The 17449-nt window shown below is 39.9% G+C and overlaps 1 protein-coding gene across 5 annotated transcripts in view; it reads right to left on the reverse strand.

Moving 5' to 3' along the window:
- Positions 1-12066: 12066 nt before the first annotated feature.
- CD36 (CD36 molecule) overlaps positions 12067-17449 on the reverse strand; it is a 35361-nt gene continuing 29978 nt past the window's right edge. For all 5 annotated transcript variants that reach the window (XM_040061218.2, XM_040061217.2, XM_040061220.2 and 2 more), the window contains exons 11-14: positions 16314-16387; positions 15577-15631; positions 15210-15374; positions 12067-14499 (exon numbers count right to left, since the gene is read on the reverse strand). In XM_040061218.2, coding sequence (XP_039917152.1) covers positions 15210-15374; positions 15577-15631; positions 16314-16387 — 294 coding nt within the window. In that variant the 3' untranslated portion in view covers positions 12067-14499. The remainder of the gene's footprint in view (positions 14500-15209; positions 15375-15576; positions 15632-16313; positions 16388-17449) is intronic.

The raw sequence follows: 17449 nt of genomic DNA on the forward strand, positions 1-17449 counted from the left end.
TCTCCCCTGTGTGCAGATGACACTGATTGTGGCCAGAACGTGGGTCAAGTGGGAGTTTTGATTTAGGCGTCCAGAGAGAGAGACGCAACATACTAAAGAGACAGCTCTCCTGAAGATAGGTGCCATGATCAACACAAAAGATTCATTCCAAGATAACACCCAAAACTTTCTCTCTGGTGCTGGGCAGCCCTAAACACAGTGGATATTGTGAGTGGAGATACTTCTTTCATGTTGCACTGTGACAGTCCCAGGCCTGTCCCCTGCTCTTGGCCCTGGTCAGACACACAAATGATGGGCTTCTTGCAGGTCAGCAAGGCAAGGAAGAGGCAGGAGTCACAGGGCAGGACAGCTGAAAGGCTGCAGTGATAACTATATTGCTTGGCAGACACACATGAACAATTGTTGACCTCTCTATGTTGCTCCCAGCAACTGCTTCCTCCACCTTATCCAGCTCCCAAACCACTGCTATAAAAGAGATACACAAACTTAATGTTCTTTCTGAAAAGTAGCTCAGACTATCCACCACACCTCTGTGACCACAGCACCTGATCAAACTTGATTTTAAATTACCTAATTTAATTATAGGAAATGGCCTTTGGCCTTATGCCACTGCTTTTAAAAGAATTGCTTCAGCTCCAGTCATTATATTTATGCATGAACCACCCACTTTGATATGGAAATTGTTGCAGCCCGAAGGGATTTCATTAAGTAATTAGGGAGGAGAGCATATAATGTCATTTGCTGTAACTGGATCTACAGAGTCAATCAATAAGTGACCATATGTGCATGAGCCTGGTGCATTTCAATACCCTTAGCATCCTTGTGAAAAAGAAAAACAATGCAAGAGGGAAATCCTTTATCTGTGACACAATCTTGAAGTATAGGGTGTATTTTCATTGCTTAAAAGAACTGCACGAGCCATGCTGTCATATCAAACTGCACAAAGCTGGCAGATTTATTGTCTGCCTGAAGAAGCTCTGCAAGCAAAGAGCTTTGTGGCTCCAAGTCCAAGGCTTGACAAGCAGTGCAAGAATAAAACCTGCTTTCTATCAGAGCTTTCAGAATCAGGCAGTGTTTTGCATTTAAATTCCAAGTTCGCTACTCTTAAAGGTCAGTTTTGTTCTTGAGTCTGAAAGAAATTCATGTTATTAAGTGTTAATGCAGCTGTAAATACAGCTTTCTAGTTTATTATTATTATTATTATTTTTCTCCTGTTCTGTTGGCTAAACCCCTAGACAGCTGGTGTTTGCTAGATTGCATTCTTAGGGTGAAGAGTTTGTCCTACATACACAGAATGTGTTCATTCCTCAGGAATCAAGTGACCACACCAGAGCTAAACAATACATAAAGCATACAATTTATTTTGGACTATGATTTCTCCAGATGCTTAAATCTGGTACATTTATTAACTTTTGACTACAAACCACTGATTTTCAGTAGAAAAGTGCATAAAAGAAAGAGCAAACTCTTTTACTGGGAGCCATTATTTGGAGCTTTGCTAAATTCTTGCTGCTTTCATACCTTCTCATTTGCAGCACAATCTCTGAATGTAGAAAAAAGAAAAAGTGGATGAATTTTCATTTGCAAGAAACCCATCATTAAAGCCAACTGTCTTGAACTGACACTGACTTCACTAAAGGAAAAATTTCCATTGGCTTTTTAGAAGCTGGGATGGGCCATCTACTTGAAGGCAGAGTAGGTCATCATTGCAGCAGTTCAAGTCCGGTTTGCCGTCCAAGTCTGTGCTGTTTAAATGGCATCCATTGCAGGTGGGTTTGGGTTATACTCCTCAACTGCTCTTTGGATTGGGTGGGTGTCTGCAGGCATTATGGACCATGGCCCTGGGCTCACATTTTCGTGGCTCAGTGCAATCAAAGCAACCTGAGCCTTGGGCCTGAGGTCCAGGGGTAACTGACTTACTGTTGTTCAAGATCCACTGACATTATTAGGAGTCATAAATGTGAGCGGTGCTGCAGTGGTTGGATCTCTGTGAACATTTGGGTGTGAATGCCCTATCCGTGGGGGTTTAACCCGCAGAAGACAGAACTGCTGCACGAGGGATGTCCCTCTCCGAGTCCCACCTGCAACCACCAAGAGAAGGGACCGTGGCTTGGAAAAGGTGTAAAGGGCTTTTATCCTTCAGTAGCGCAGTTACAAAACTGCCAAGAAACCTATGACTCTTTTCCAATCCTCTTCCTAATCCTGTAATGTTCAGAAATTGATGACACCAGGAAATGCCTTTTGCAGTCAGACTGCCAGCATGAGCTGCCCATCTCAGACTCTGAAGCCCTCTGTGCCGAAATGTCGTCCCACGCTCTGATTAAACTACTGGCACACACTGAATAAATACTAATACTCCTTGTGGGAAAGACCTGGACACACGTATTTTCACTGAAACTACGGTTTCTTTGAGAAGAGGGACTGGTGGGAACTTAAAGACATTATCAGTCTTGTGTATGGGGCTGCATTATGGAAGGAAAATATAGATCATGTCCAAAAACATGTTTGAGCGTATTTTCTCCTATTGCAATCAGTTTAATTTTGTTTATTTATGACGGTGAAGTTGCTCAAGAGTATGAGGCCAGAGCTAATTAAAGGGACATGATACATTTTATCTTCCCAAATGTGTTTCAGTTGTCTCACTGCCATCTGGCTTAAAACTCCACCCCTGATTATTTGGGGACTCCAGGTAAGGTGGTGCAGGGAGCTGGAGTCATTTTCAAAGCAGTGGGTGGTTATCAAGACAGAAGAAATGGCTGAGGAGAGTGTGATGTAGCACAGGATGAGTGTTTGCAGACGGTGTAGGGGAGAGCTCCAGCCTTGTACATGGTGATGCCGTTTTACTTTTTGTTCTTGTTTATGTGGGTATGCAGCGATGATGTCATGTGTGCAGTGACTTCTGCTTCACAGTATGGCTTTTTTTGCTGGTTGTCAATGCCTGGCTGGAGGATCCCATGGCAGCCACTGCTGAGGGCTGGAGGAAGCAGAGTGACGGGACAGAAGTAGCAAAAGAGTATTTTGTGCATCAGCAGCTGTGTGTGTTCCCTCGGGAGCTAGCAGCTCGGAGATGAGTTCACGCAATGGCAGCTGCCTATGAAACCTCCTTTGGCAAAGCCCATAATGGAGAAAGTTTAATGCACATCATAAATCTGTCGGTTTAAAACACTTCCACCGCATCCTCAGACCTGAAAATGCTCTCCCTGCCCTCCAGGCACCCAGCATGAAGGCTCAGTCTTCATCAGAGAGATAAACTACCATGTGCTGAGCTTCCATCAGGGGAGACTTGCTGCAAAGCTCATTTGTGGAGCTAATTTGGATAATGGATACAAGTTTGTAAATCGTTTAAAGCACAACAACAAAAAACCTTCACGATGGTTGGTACCAGGTCCCCACAGGATTACCTCTGTGCCGAGTTCAGCTTGTATGGGTAAAGGTATTTAAAATTCATTTTTTCTTCAGCGAAAGGCAGGTGTGCCAAAAACTAATTTCAGTTAGTAGTCAAAGGTAGGGGTTTATTGTTTAAAATGTATTAAAATGTCAATGTGGTAATTATATATACGAAAAGGCCATAAGAGAAATTTTATACTAGAATAGAGTAAAAATTAGTATTAAATTCTTAAAATTGTCACCATAAACCTCTATGACATAGAGTGACAAGTGGTCACACTTACATTCAATATGCTCCTCGTACCCTCATACCAGTTGTTGGTCAGCCAACAGAAACCATAAATTTAGGATAGCCACATATGCATGTTGCAATTACAGAGAAGGAAATCAGAATAAGCCCAGCATTTGACACCTTGTCTGTTTATCAGCAGAGAGAACTTCTGATGTAACATCTTGGTCCTTATTTCTCTGCAAAATTACTCAGACTCTACTTCTGACTCTCTGTCTATATAAGCTGTTCAATTTTGAAAAATAAACTGATATACCATCATTTAAAGGACCTTTTGAGTGTTACAAGTAGTTTCACCTGGGTATTAGGATGTCATCTCACCAGTATAAGTCCATAGCCCATGATTTCTCAAGCAGAGACTTCAACATTTCTCTTTGTGTCGGTAATTATATGCAAAAATCACAAACAGATATCTGTATCATCCCTTCACGCATCCACAAAAAATCAGTCCTGGAAATCAAGGTGGTTAAACCCAAAAAACCCCCATATTTTTCCTTATTTGATGATATCTTCAATTCTAATGTGATTGAATTTCAGGGAGGACTCAAAGTTTCTCCTACATACCCTGAAATGTATCAATACTAAAAAAATTCCGTGAAATAAATATATTAAAAATTATTCTTTTGAGGGAAACAATTTTTTGAGCAATCCTTTCAATATTCTTCTTGATTTTTTTTATTTTTTTTTTTTACCAAAATAAATATAAATTTTAATTGTTTGATTTTCTAAGTAAAGGAGACTGCTATCCTATCTCCATAACTCCGTGAATTACATTTATGTTAGGTTTAACTAATTCACAGAGAGGGATAGATAAATATATTATTTCCATAAATAATGGTCACAGCTGAATAGTAATCTAATCATAGTTTCAACAAGACCTGTCCAGCTTGCTGAGGTGTTGCTTCACACCAGAGCTTTAACTATTGATTTTGACAATAAAGGTCAGAAATGGCTCATAGACTGCTTACTCTGAAAAGCCCCCAGAACATTCTGTTGACACATTTTTGAAGGCAGGCTGATGGTCAAGTTTGAAAAGTACTTTTTTTGCTTTGGTTTTGGTTGTTTTTTATTCCAGTCATTCATGACTGTGATCATGGGTATCTTATTAATTAGATATTGTTGTCATATGTTTTCCCAACCTATAACTATCTAGTCATTTATTTTTTGTAAATATGTAAATATGTTTGTTCTTCCCATAAACAAAAAATAACCTCCTTTCTCTGCAACCAAACATGTTCTGCAGTAAAGGCAATATAACATTTAATGGTTAGAGCCTTTATTTGCAACAGAATATCTGAGAGGGGACATTGAATCCATATTTAAGCAAATATCTTAAACACAAAATTACATAAATCCATATAGAGCCATTTTTTTACATGACAGAATTTCTAGCAAAACTGAGATAAAATGCCTGTGATCATGGTCAGGTGTCCTTATAGCCCCAGGAAGGAGGGAAAATCAGAGCAGGTGAGTTTTCTGGCTGAAGTAAAAGAGGAAAAGGGAAAGCTGATGCTCTGATGGTGTGGTAAGGGCTATATAATACCTGCTTCATGTGGAAATGCTGCACATCCACACTTTGTGAGGCAGTGATGAGATGCACATTTTTTTATGCTCTGTATTAATGTTAAATAAGGAGGTCATCAGAAGGTTCAGCGCACCCAAAGTGTATCCACCCAAAACCCGTGCAGGGTGAACTGTTCTGGACGGGATATTCCAGGATACATGGAGAATTTCGGGCTGCCTAGATATTGCATTGCCATCTAGTGAACATCACTGAGACTGCATGGTGAAGCCGGCAAGTTGAGATTCCCAGCACTAAAAAAATGGAAAAAGAAGCAGAGGTTTCAGAAATGTTTGGTTGGACGATCATTATGCAATGGCAGAAAGAAAGTCTTATTAGAACAACCCAGTCTCCTTTCTTATTTTTCTAAAGGAGCACGAATCAGTTTTGTGACGGCACAGTAGGAGAAATTTGAAACTGTTGGCTCTTTTATTTTCTTCTCCTGGATGTTGGAGAACTCAGGGAAGAGTCCTCGATACTCCCTCCCTATAAATACAGAAAGGAAAAGCTGCAGGTGTCGCTTGCACAGTGTTTCCTCTTTCAGCTCAGTATTTGCTCGAAAATCGAATGCAAATATGGAACTCTCATTTCTCATGCAAATTTTTTCACTGTTTGCCTTTGGGATTGCTCCACAGTTTGCACATTACTCCCACACTGCGACCGTGACTCAGGGGGTTGTAAAGCATCGGTCTCTGCCACTTCTGCCGGGCCTGTGACATTCCCAAGCTTTGCTGCATGGAGGCATGGGGACCATCATGGCTGGACATCAGATGCCTGCCAGAGCCAGTCTATCCCTACCTGCCCCAGCTGGGCAGGGGAGAGGAAATACAAGGAAAGTCAAGGTAAGGACTGGAAGAGATCAGTCACCAGTTACTGTCCAGGGCAAAACAAACCTAACTCGGGGAAACGAGTTCAAATTAAATGAAACCAATTGAATCAGAGCAGGGAAATCAGAAATAAACCCAAATCTTAGAAATACCTGTCCCTCACCCCTCCCCTCTTACTGACCATAACTTTATTCCCAACTGTCTACTTCCATCCTGCAAGTGGCACAGGGGGACAGGGAGTGGAGGTTGTGGTCAGTTCCTCCCACATTGCCTCTGCTGCCTCTTCCTCCTTGGGGGAAGGACTCCTCAAAGTCTTCTCCTGCTCCATGGTGGGCTCCATCCCGTGGGAGACAGTCCTCCAGAGTTCTCCAATGTGGTCCTTCCCACAGGCTGCAGTTCTTCATGAACGGCTCCAGCATGTATCCCTCCTGCAGACTGAAGTCCCTCAGGAACACAATGCTACACCCTGGCACAGGGTCAAAAGTCCTGCCAGCAAACCTGCTCCACCGTGGGCTTCCCACAATGCCACAGCCTCCTTCGGGCATCCATGTGCTCCAGCATGGGTTCTTCTAGACTGCAGGTGGATCTCTGCTCCCTCATGGTCCTCCCTGGGCTGCAGAGGCACAGCTGCCTCACCAGGGGCTGCAGGGGAATCTGCTCTGGCACCTGCCACTCCTTCTGTGCTCACCTGGGTGTCTGCAGGGCTTTTTCTCTCAGATATTCTCACTTATCTCTCCAGCTGCAATTTCTTCTGTACAGCAAATTTCCCCCCTTCTTTACCATGTTATCATAGAGGCACTACCACTATTGCTGATGGGTTGGGCCTTGGCCAGCAGTGAGTCCATCTTGTCGCCAACTGGCTCTATCGTATATGGGGGACAAAAATACTCAATAATTTCAAAGCCATAAAATGTGCCTTTTTGTATCTAACCGTGACATTCAGGGTTTCAGGCTGCAAGAGAGCATTTCTTCCAAAACACTCTTTTGGAATTTGCAAGTAATGACTGTGAAAAATAAACAAAAAACAAAAAAATGTTAGAAGAGATTAACAAGAGAAGTTAATGGAAAGCCGCTCCTGAATTATTTAGTTGGGTGTTCTTGTAATTAATTTCTTTTGCTTAGAAAGAGGTTTATGGGTGGTACCGTAAAAGGGCTAAGGTGTGAATAAAGAACAGCAGAGGATTTAAGTTTTAAATACCTGACCCCATACCAGTGAATAATGTAACTTGGTTGCTCATCAAGGGAGGATTGGGGACCTGAGATGAGGATAGGCAAGGCCAGTTTTCTCAGAGACACTCTGCCAAAGCCAGATGTATAGTCTCAGTGACTAACCTACGTGACTTCTGTGGCCTCCTGAACTACTGTTTAAAAACCCAGTCCTGAAAAATGCAGATGTAGAAAAGGACTGTAAAATTATCTAGCAAGACTTCTCACAGGACATCCTCTGGCATATATCACATGAGTGATAAGTGGTATGACATGGACTTGATGGGAGAACCATGGCTTCCTAAACCAGATACTAATAAAAATTGAGTTGTCCTGAGATATATTGCATTTATATAGGAATGCAACTGAGACTATTCTGAGCATTCCTGCTTTCCATGGTTGATTTGCACATGTTAAGCGCACACCCACACTTGGTAGGGTATCAGTAGTGAGCAGTTTGGGGCTGGTGGGCTGCAAATTCACCAGTGATATAAGGTTCATGGTGTCCCAACCTGTGCAGGGCCCAAGGTTTGCTGTGATTAACTTTCTAGTTCTTCTTGTGAAGCTTTTCACCCTGCCTTTCATTTTATAGTTATCAGCCTACACATCCCTACCTTCATCTGCAGTTGTTCTCCCTGTCCTAATCTCCCAGAGTGCTATTACCCTCCTTATTTTGCAAGGGGGTACTCAAGAATTGCTGATGTCCTGTTCAGTTGGGTTTTGTCCAAAGTCATTTCCATCACCATACGAGATGACCTTCATTCTTCCCCACCTCTACATTTCATTCCTCACTTCATAATTTTCACTTTAAAGCCACATATTAGGGTGAAAGTAGAGCATAGTGGATGAGTTGCTGAGATAGACAATTAGCATTTTCCAGTAATGTTCACACACAAGGCTCAGCAACCAATTAGAGCCACAAAATCTGTTCCACACTGAAGCACATCTCAGCCAGCTCTTTTAGCACAATGTGGGAGGGAAAGCAATGGCACAATAACAAGCTAACATATAACTGCAGTTGCTTGGAAAATAGTATTTACAGGCAATGCTTTACTAGAAAAGATGTCCTGAAAAAGATATTCATCTGAAGGGAGCCCTGTCATTTCTGGTAGCCCCACCACCTCCTATACTTCTTTGGGTTTTGTTTTGGAAGAGTTGTTATTACATTTTCTGTATACTATGAGCTATGGACACCACAAATACATCTTTGTGCCTGTAAACTTATTTCATCATCCTTTGTACAATACTGAGAACTTCTTGTATCTAAGAGTTGATGTCCAAATAGGTGAATTTAACCACTTGTCAAAAATTTAAACACTCATAAAACTATGTAACAGGTCTGTCAGATCTGATTGCTCAGACGTAGTTGCCTAAACTGTCTCTTCTGTGTGCTGCATTAGAGAGATTGAAACACAAAGTCAAATGTACCAATTCAAGGTAGAAGCACTCATGAATGATTTAAACTGATATCTGTTTGATTTGTTCCGTCTCAATCCTTTGTGAGAATGTTAATAAAATTCAAATTTCAGATTTAGTGAATAATGAGATATTAAATATTATGGAATAATGGTTTTCATTTGCTATCTGGGAGGCTTTGATGTGGTGTGATTTAACCTCTACTACCACAGCTAGGGCGGCTGACCATTCACATTGCTGAAGTTGTGAAGTAAGGCTTGAAGGACTCTCTTACCAGATGAATTTGAGTTAAATACACACTTGAAGGTTTTCAGAGTAGCATGAGGCATTGCCATGCTAAACCATCTGTGTATATTTGCCTTTCTTTAGTTTGGTGTAAAATTTCAGGGACCACCAGCCTCTTCACTCAGGAACTCCAGACAGAACATCCCCTTTGGGGGTGAAGGCAGCCTTAAATAGAAGTACTTAAATATTTTGGTATTTGGTGTTCCAACACCTAGGGGGTGCTTGGCTCCAGAAAGGGATTCAGGTGAAACACAGGGTAAAATCTGGCTTTTCATCTGGATTCATAAAATCTGCTGTTCCAAAATCAAAAAAACTGATCCACCTTTCTCCTTCCTTGAGGAGAAGATGCTTTAGCACTTTTGCTAAGAGGTTCTGCACCGTGATAAAAAGAGGGGATCGAGAGTTTCTTGTCCTAGGTTTTTGACTACTTCTGATTCTAACTCAGTAAGAATTAAAACTAGCAAAATGAGTCCTCTATCTCTCAACCAGTATCCAAACAAAGCAAAAACCCCCTTTGTCTTTGTGTATTAAAAATCATCTTCCTCTAGGACGTTAGCTCCATGTAAAGGAATAACCTCATCCATAGCATATTCTTCATCTGAGTTAGTGTAATCCAAATGGATTCACATCAGAGTAGGAGCTTTTGAAATGCTTATATTCCACATTCTGGCTGATGCCTCTGGCCATTAACCTACTCCTATTGCTAGAAAAATCGTGTAAGTCTGTTAGACTTGTTCAGGATTGTACCAAGATGACATGTATGCACATCCATTCAGCAAAGCAAGTTATGCTCCTGGGAGCTCAGGAAAGTCTTTGTCTGCTGCCTGGAAGATTAGATGCCTACTGGAATAGATTTCCTGAATTAAGCTCTTTACTGCACTGACCTGTCGTTGAATTAAAGTATATATTTTGCCAGAAGTTCTTTCTTAATGCATTCCCATTGCTCATAGGAAAAATGGAAGTAATTAGTGGCTTCTGGTTACCTTTTTCTCCTTGTTTTCTGTCAGTGTGTCTCTGTGAATGTCAGCAGTGTTCTTCATTTTCTCCTGCTGAAGACAACCAGACTGATCTTGTCAAGACTGCAGAATAAAATGTAGCTCCTGCCACAACACAGGAGGGGGTTTGTGGAGGGGGTGCTTTCATTGTAGTGATAACTTCTGGTTTTGCAAAACAGACCCAGTATCTGGCCAGTATAATGATAGTTATACCTGTGGAGTGAATGTAGAGAAAAGGAAATGCTTCCACATTTCTGATAAAAACACAAGAAATGTTTGTACCCAAGAGCACCTGCACCTCCAACAGGCTTTTACCTTCTGCTGCTGGGTTTAGCTCCTATCATAAAAATATGAAGAAATTTAACTTCAGAAGAATTCATTCTCATGAGGGATTTCCAGTTGGAAAAATTATGAGGGCAAAGTAAGGGCAAAAATGTGACTGTCCCAATCCTATGCATAGGATTGGGAAACATTCTGAGAAAGTTAAAATTGCAAATCTAAGTCACATGAAAGAGCACACACAGAGCTCTATGTAATTCCTGATTTGTCCGCACATCCTTGGTGTTACACAGGGGATCCTGGAGACTTTGGGTGGGCCTACCTATATCAACCGTGTATTTTGTGAAAAAAAAAAAGGAAATTCATAGAACTTAAAGGTCTCAGTAAAACACTCCAAAATATTAATGGCCATTAAAATTTGTCTTAGAGCTGCATTCAACAATCTGTCATCTAGCAGACACTTATGATGGACTTTCTGTTGCTCTGCTTTAAAAGTGTCATAATTGTATCTGGAGATGTTACTGGCAGAGGTAACAAAACATGATTATAGCAGCATAATTTTTGACTGCCTACGCTGAGGTGAGGCAAGCGAACTTGTGAAAACCCGGCTGCCCTTTGGGTGGCGCCTGCTGCAAAGCAGAGAGTTTGGTTTCTCTTCTTACAAAACAGGAATGAGAGCCGTCCCGGCCTGGTGTTGCCTGGGTGGGCTGTAAATCCCTGCCTGCTTCGGGTGCTGCTGGGAGAGGGTGAAACTACAGAGCATCAGAGCCAACTGATAGGCAAAGAGGGAACAGGGAATGGAAAATGAATACCGTTTATTTTCTAATTTATTTACCTATGCTGATTGAATTTGGTATGTGCAAATCACTTGTATTTCTGGTTTCTCTTTTTGTATGGCTACTGAGGGGAGGAAAAAAAAAAAAAAAAAAAAAAAAAAAAAAAAAAAGCTGTAATATTTTATTAGTTATTAAATTTATTTTTTAATTATGCTGATGTGTGCACCCGTGAATAAAACAAGACCTTCCCTACTCTCGCAGTTAAAAGAACACAGAAGGCATTAATTTTCTTTCTTTTTCAGGTTATAGTAACATGTTTATATTACCTTAACAGACAGTGGTAGGCTAGGTGGGAAGAACAGGTTTCAACACATGCTTTGAATGCATAATTACAGCTAGAGATCAAGAGCTGGCACACCCGCTCTTGGGTGTAAGTGTGTGGGCTGTTAGATCTTTGGTCTGATCCAACTTTCAAATTGACCAGCAATTTTCACACTAAGGATCCTGGGTGGGTGGGGTATGTGGAGGCATGAGCATAGCCAGTCTTGCCTCCCACCCAACCTGCTGGGCCAGCAGAGCCAGCAAACTGTGTTGTACTGTGCAGCTGGATGTGCTAACACCTGCCAACAGGTCCAGCTCAAATATTTCTTCAGTTTAGACATGCTGGTGCTTACCTTGTTCCACAAAGCCTTGTCCCTTTTGTGATCCAGAATATAAATCACAGAATGAGAATACTCTGAGGTGGAAGGGACCCACAAGGATCATTGAATCCAACTCTTAAGTGAATTGCCCACACGGGGATCAAATGCACAACGCTGGTGTAATTAGCACTGGTTTCTAACCAACTGGTTTCTAACCAATAAATGTTGTATACCACTGCTCTTTCTAATGTATCACGTAGCAACACACCCTTCCAGGATGCTGTGGTGTGCCAGAGTAAAATGATTTAACAAGGTTAGCTGCAACCTCCGTTATTCATCAATTTATGAAATCAGTTTCTAGAAAAATAAAATACCCCAAATGCTAAGAAAAGAGACACAAGAACTTCATTATTCAACACAGAAGGCTTTATTTACAATTAAACATAAAGATATCAGAAAAAATATTTGAGCTTTATTTTATTTGTATTTTCATTGTTTCTAATGGAAGTTTACCCTGCCCTGTTTGAACAAATGCAAATACTTAACATTAGCCTTAGTATCATGAATTAACAATAAATGTAACTGATGCTTTGGATAAAGTGACTACAAATTACAATTCAAGTGCAGTCTAGGTACTGGACATAGTTTAAAAGCCCAAACCTGCTTTGAGATCAATGAGATTATGCATATGGACAAACATATCTTTCTGTCCAAATAAAATTTGGCCCTGAGACATTTAAAATCATGGCCTGACTTGCTGTATCACTGCTGCTGGAGCACCATACAGCACTACTAAAGCAAACAGTTACTCTACTGACAATGTACTTGAAGTCAAATAAAATGAAGCTGAAATGTTAGTGTATCAAAAACTACAGGAGCGCTGCTGTTGTTCCTTTCAAGATAGATCCTGACATTTTATTATAAAAAGTTAGTGTCAGATCTTGAACCACAGCAGAACTGTGTCTATCTCAGAAGAGATGTGGCTTAATGACTTTAGCTGTCCTCATACTTTTTTTGACTAGTCCATAGGACTCTAGGGATGGCTTCAGTTGTGTGAAAATGTCCCCAGGTTCATATGGGAACACAGCATCGCGTATGACACCAGCAACAACGTGGAAATGAGAGGAAGGTGTTTTTCATTGACTAGCCAGCACCATGTGTAATCAAATGCAGGGGCTGAGAGCAGCCCTTCCCTCGAGGGTCACACCAGCTGCTCTGGTAGCTGGCAGTTCCAGCTCACAGCTGGAAGGAGAGTGCAGCCATGAACCTCCCAGACCTCACCTTCAAGAATAATGTCTTGGGATTTCTGTGACTCATCAGCCCTACTGATAGCTACAAAACTTTGTCCACGAGGAACAATGGAATAAAACACCAGCATTATAGTCAGTTGGATTTTCCCTTTATTTCCAAAGGTAAGAACACCTTACTAAAGATACCCAGCCAAAGACATTGTCCTTTATTAGCAAGACAAACTTTTCTGGTTTAAAGTCCATTGCAGCATTGTTTCCATACAGCAGGATATGAGGGGCTGACCATGTTTGATTTCCCTTTTTCTTTGCAGCTCTTAAATAAGGATATAAAAGATCCAAAAATAAATCTTAGAAAATTGTGAACTTAGGCTCTTGTTCTAAATTTATTGAATCCATGGAAAAAGAAGAGACCCTGCAACACTCCGTATTTGCTCTATTTACTCTCAGAATAAAATACAGCATTCAGATCAAATGAAAAACTCAGCTATTTATGGAGATGTCAGTGTTTCCTACCTGTCTACAGGTTGATATTCATCATTAAACAAATGGTTGTACAAATTTCCTTGGGGCAGATGGTTTATCAGTAAGTAAACGGGGCTACCTGTTTTAATTTATGTGCTTCTATAGCAAGTGGAACCCTCTTATGTTTGATCAAAATCATTATCTCGGTCTTTCCTGTTTCTGAAGCATTTTGGGATATTTTCTCTTGGCCTGTCAGGTGACACATCAGATCATTCTCCAAGGGAGGCCTTGGGCTAAGTGGTCTTAGGGCAGCGGAGAGGCTGGTGTTCAAACAAGAGCCAGAAATAAAAGCCCACAGGAGGCAACAGGAAGAGCAGTGGAGCAGGTTAGGAGTTGTTAGGGAGTGGTTCAGATTAATAAACAGCTGTGGAGCCAAATGCTGATGAGGTCCATCAACATATGGATGACTGTGGTGATCTATGGACCATCTCCATATAAAACATATGAACCACATATTTTAGTAAGTCTTCTATAAACTTCATGTATGACAGTTAGTAACTTTACATAATAAACTTCACATTCAATGCAATTCACATCCCTGAATAGAGGACAGAGAGCAGTTCTATTGCAGCAGTTTCCATTCCTTGAAGGAATAGAGAGAAATATTACAATGAGAGCATCTAGAGCACAGCATGAGCTCCAAATTGTTGTCATTCCCAACCTGTGCTCAGAGACGTAACATCAGCAAGCGGCTTTCATTTTTCTTGCAAATCCAGAAGTAAATGAATAGCAAGTCACATAAATGGCAGAAGGTGGACTAAAATCCAACTGCACCTCAACTTCAGTCTGCTTGAATGCAATTTAAAATGTATAACAAGTTTCAAATAAAGTCTTTTGATAGTGTAGTTTCCACAGTGGCTTCTTTAGTGATGTCAGAAGTGTGGACCTTCAAAAACATCAGCTTATTTGTGTTAGTAAGCTGTTCTTCTCAAAATGGAAAAACATGTTGAATTCCATAGCTCATGGATTGACTCTGCCTTGAATCACACCTTTTGTCTCTGAATTTTACCAAGCTGCTTAGCTGAAATTTCAATTAAGCATTGACTGCCTCTGAAGTCTTTTTACCTGTTGTGAAATAAAGTCAGAATTCAGCACATAGTGAGGCTAGTCTTCAGCTTAAGAATACCTCTTTAGTATAGCATACTTTTCACCATAATGTTCATGTCTCTGCACTTCTTTTAAATAACTCCAAAAATGTGTTTGCTTCCCCAGATATCAGCAAATTAATCCACCACTTGGTCAGCCTGCCCCTGATGGGAATGTATTTGCCTCTGTGGGCTAGGTGCTCACCAGGAGGTGCTCAGACCAACAATTCAGTGATGCACCTCTGAGAGAAAGAAGTGAGAAACCTGCACTCAGTAGAAAGTGTCATTTATAGCGGGTTCTCTGAACCTTAGACAGGGGAATGTCTTGGGAGAGCACAGCAATCTGCAGCTGTGTGGCTTCTGTCTCAGAAAGGTGCTAGAGGACACTTCTGAGCAGTTTAACATTTTTGCACAAAATATTGATTTTAAAGAAATCGCAACAAACAAAATGGTTGTTCTTCTGTTGTAGCTCCCAATGCTCTCCCCTGAGTTAAGAGCATCCTGAAAGATTTAGGGTGGGAAGAGAACTTGAAAATATTAGGCCAATTATCTGGATGATTTCCTACGGAACGACTACTGAATTTTCTAGCATGTAAAAAAAATAAAACAGTGAGATAAGGAATGATTCTGAACTCTTGAATCCCTGAGGAGAAGTCACTGCTGAGGGCTAACTGTTAAGTGCTTACTTACTTATTTTAATTTCTTTGACCTGCATATGAAATAGGAGCCCATGAAGGCCAGGAACAGCACAGAGCCTCCGATAATTAACGCCATCTGCAGCGTGCTCAGCAGCTGGAGCCGACCGGAGATTTTAGTTCTGAACATTTCTGCCTTCTCATCCCCAATAACAGCAGACTGAAACAGCACAAGAAAAAACATCAGTGAAATGTATGTATGCAAGACCTCGCTTGCCAAATATAGTCTTGGAGTGGTGCAAATCACAGCATGAGTTTAATTACCAGTTACAGGGCACCAAGCCTGAAAAAGCTAGGTAGGTTTTTTTGTTTATTTGTTTGTTTCAAAACAGAGAATATTAATGAACATAAAATATACTAACCTCATTTAGCCAAAGAAGAGGGAACACATAGGCTTTTTTAACTTTTTTTAAAGGCCTGAAATAAATGAGAAAATAAATACAGCATGTTACCTTTAGTTTGCTACATAAGCTCACTCTCTTCTTAAATATTTTTCTTCTCTATATTTCTGGCTTCCAGATGCACCTTTTAAATATACTTTTGGAGTGAAAAAAACCCAAACCACATCAAAACTACAATTAATTAACAGCCATTTTACATATAGAGGGCAACAATCATTTTATGTCTAATCTTCTGTAAATGGGCAGTCAGATACAGAGAGGGTTGTGTGGTGTTCATAATGCACAAGATGCCAAAGGTATTTTTAGCCATGTACGTTTGGGCCAATGAAGAGGGGAAAAAAACAACTAGAGACCCATTGACCCTTGTGATAACATCATCTAATGACAGGGAATACATAAGTTCTCTTTCTCATTGAATTTATTACAGAAAATACATTTTGGGGTTTTTTGTTCATCCTCATGGCCCCCATTTGGGTTTTATAAGAATGGTATTTTTAATAACATTTTTCCTTTTAAGCTTCTGTAGGGAAATCAAATGCGTGTTAAAATACTTGGGCAGTGTCCTACTCAGGAAGATTTACTCTGAACAAGCTTTGGGGAAAATATCTTCTACTCCAAGATATTTCTACTGATGCTCTCATAGATCAATCAGTCCACTTAAAAATTGTTTAAAAGTCCAACAAAGAAGTAGCACTTACTCAATTCTTGTTGAAGGCCTCACAAGGAGGTTTACTTGCAGCCTTTTTGCAAATCGCAGTGTAAAACCAGTCACCTAAAACCAGTGAAAAAAAACAACAAAGAGTTAATTTAAATTTCTTAATTAGATGCCAAAGTCTGTAATATGGACTGTGTCAAAAAGCACTTTGGGATTTTTTTTTTTTTTTTTATGTTTTGAAGGATTAATTTTTATGAAATGGTAATATTTCTAAGGGTTTCTCATTTCACATAGAAGTTCTGATTTTGTGGCTTTACTATAGATACTTTTGTAATTTACATTTAAACCTGAAGACAAAGTTAAAAACTATTAAATCAGTCATGGCATACTTCATTTAAAAATATGCTTCCAGGTCCTTTTCCACCAAAAATCAGCTAAATTTTCTCTTCCAAAATGAAGGATATTTAACTTGCATAGGGCAGAAAAAAAACCGTTTCGTATCAGGACAAACAGATGAATGCAAAAGTAAAATCTCTTCTTCATATCTTTCTTCTACTCTCTGTCCTTCACACACACACACACACACACACACACACACAAAAAAAAAAAAAAAAAAAAAAAAAAAAAAAAAAAAAAAAAAAAAGGCTGTGATTCTTGAAAATTTTGTAATATTTAGGAAAATCTGGTTGATATCTTTATTCCAAATAAGGTGAAACAAAGATTTAACTTCATCTCTCCTCATTGAAGTTACATAGCTTAACTGACTAATTTTAGTGAGAAATTATCAATTTTACCTTTTCATTCAAAATAAGGCCAAAATAGAATTTTGGAACCTTTGAATTCATCATACAATTCAGAAAACTTTGGTAAGTATACTTAAAGATCTGAATCACTGAAACAGAAATAGAGGTAAATTTGTAAGCAGTGAAAATAAATTCATTCTGTTCGGGAGATCTGCTGGACAATTCAAGTCAAAAAGACTTAAATTTGGTCTATTTGAATCAGACTGTTTTAGTAAAAAGAAATAAACTCATGCTTATTTAGTTTCAATTGAGATAGTAATTATCCAAAATGGTAAGTTATAGAAGATGTTTTTTAAAATTAAGTGTAGAGGAAACAGAAGTTTCATAGAATATGATTTCCTCAAAGTACCTGAAGATCAGAGAAAAGCTACAACAT

Source organism: Hirundo rustica, chromosome 4, assembly GCF_015227805.2.
Source record: "Hirundo rustica isolate bHirRus1 chromosome 4, bHirRus1.pri.v3, whole genome shotgun sequence".
Taxonomy (NCBI): Eukaryota; Metazoa; Chordata; class Aves; order Passeriformes; family Hirundinidae; genus Hirundo; species Hirundo rustica.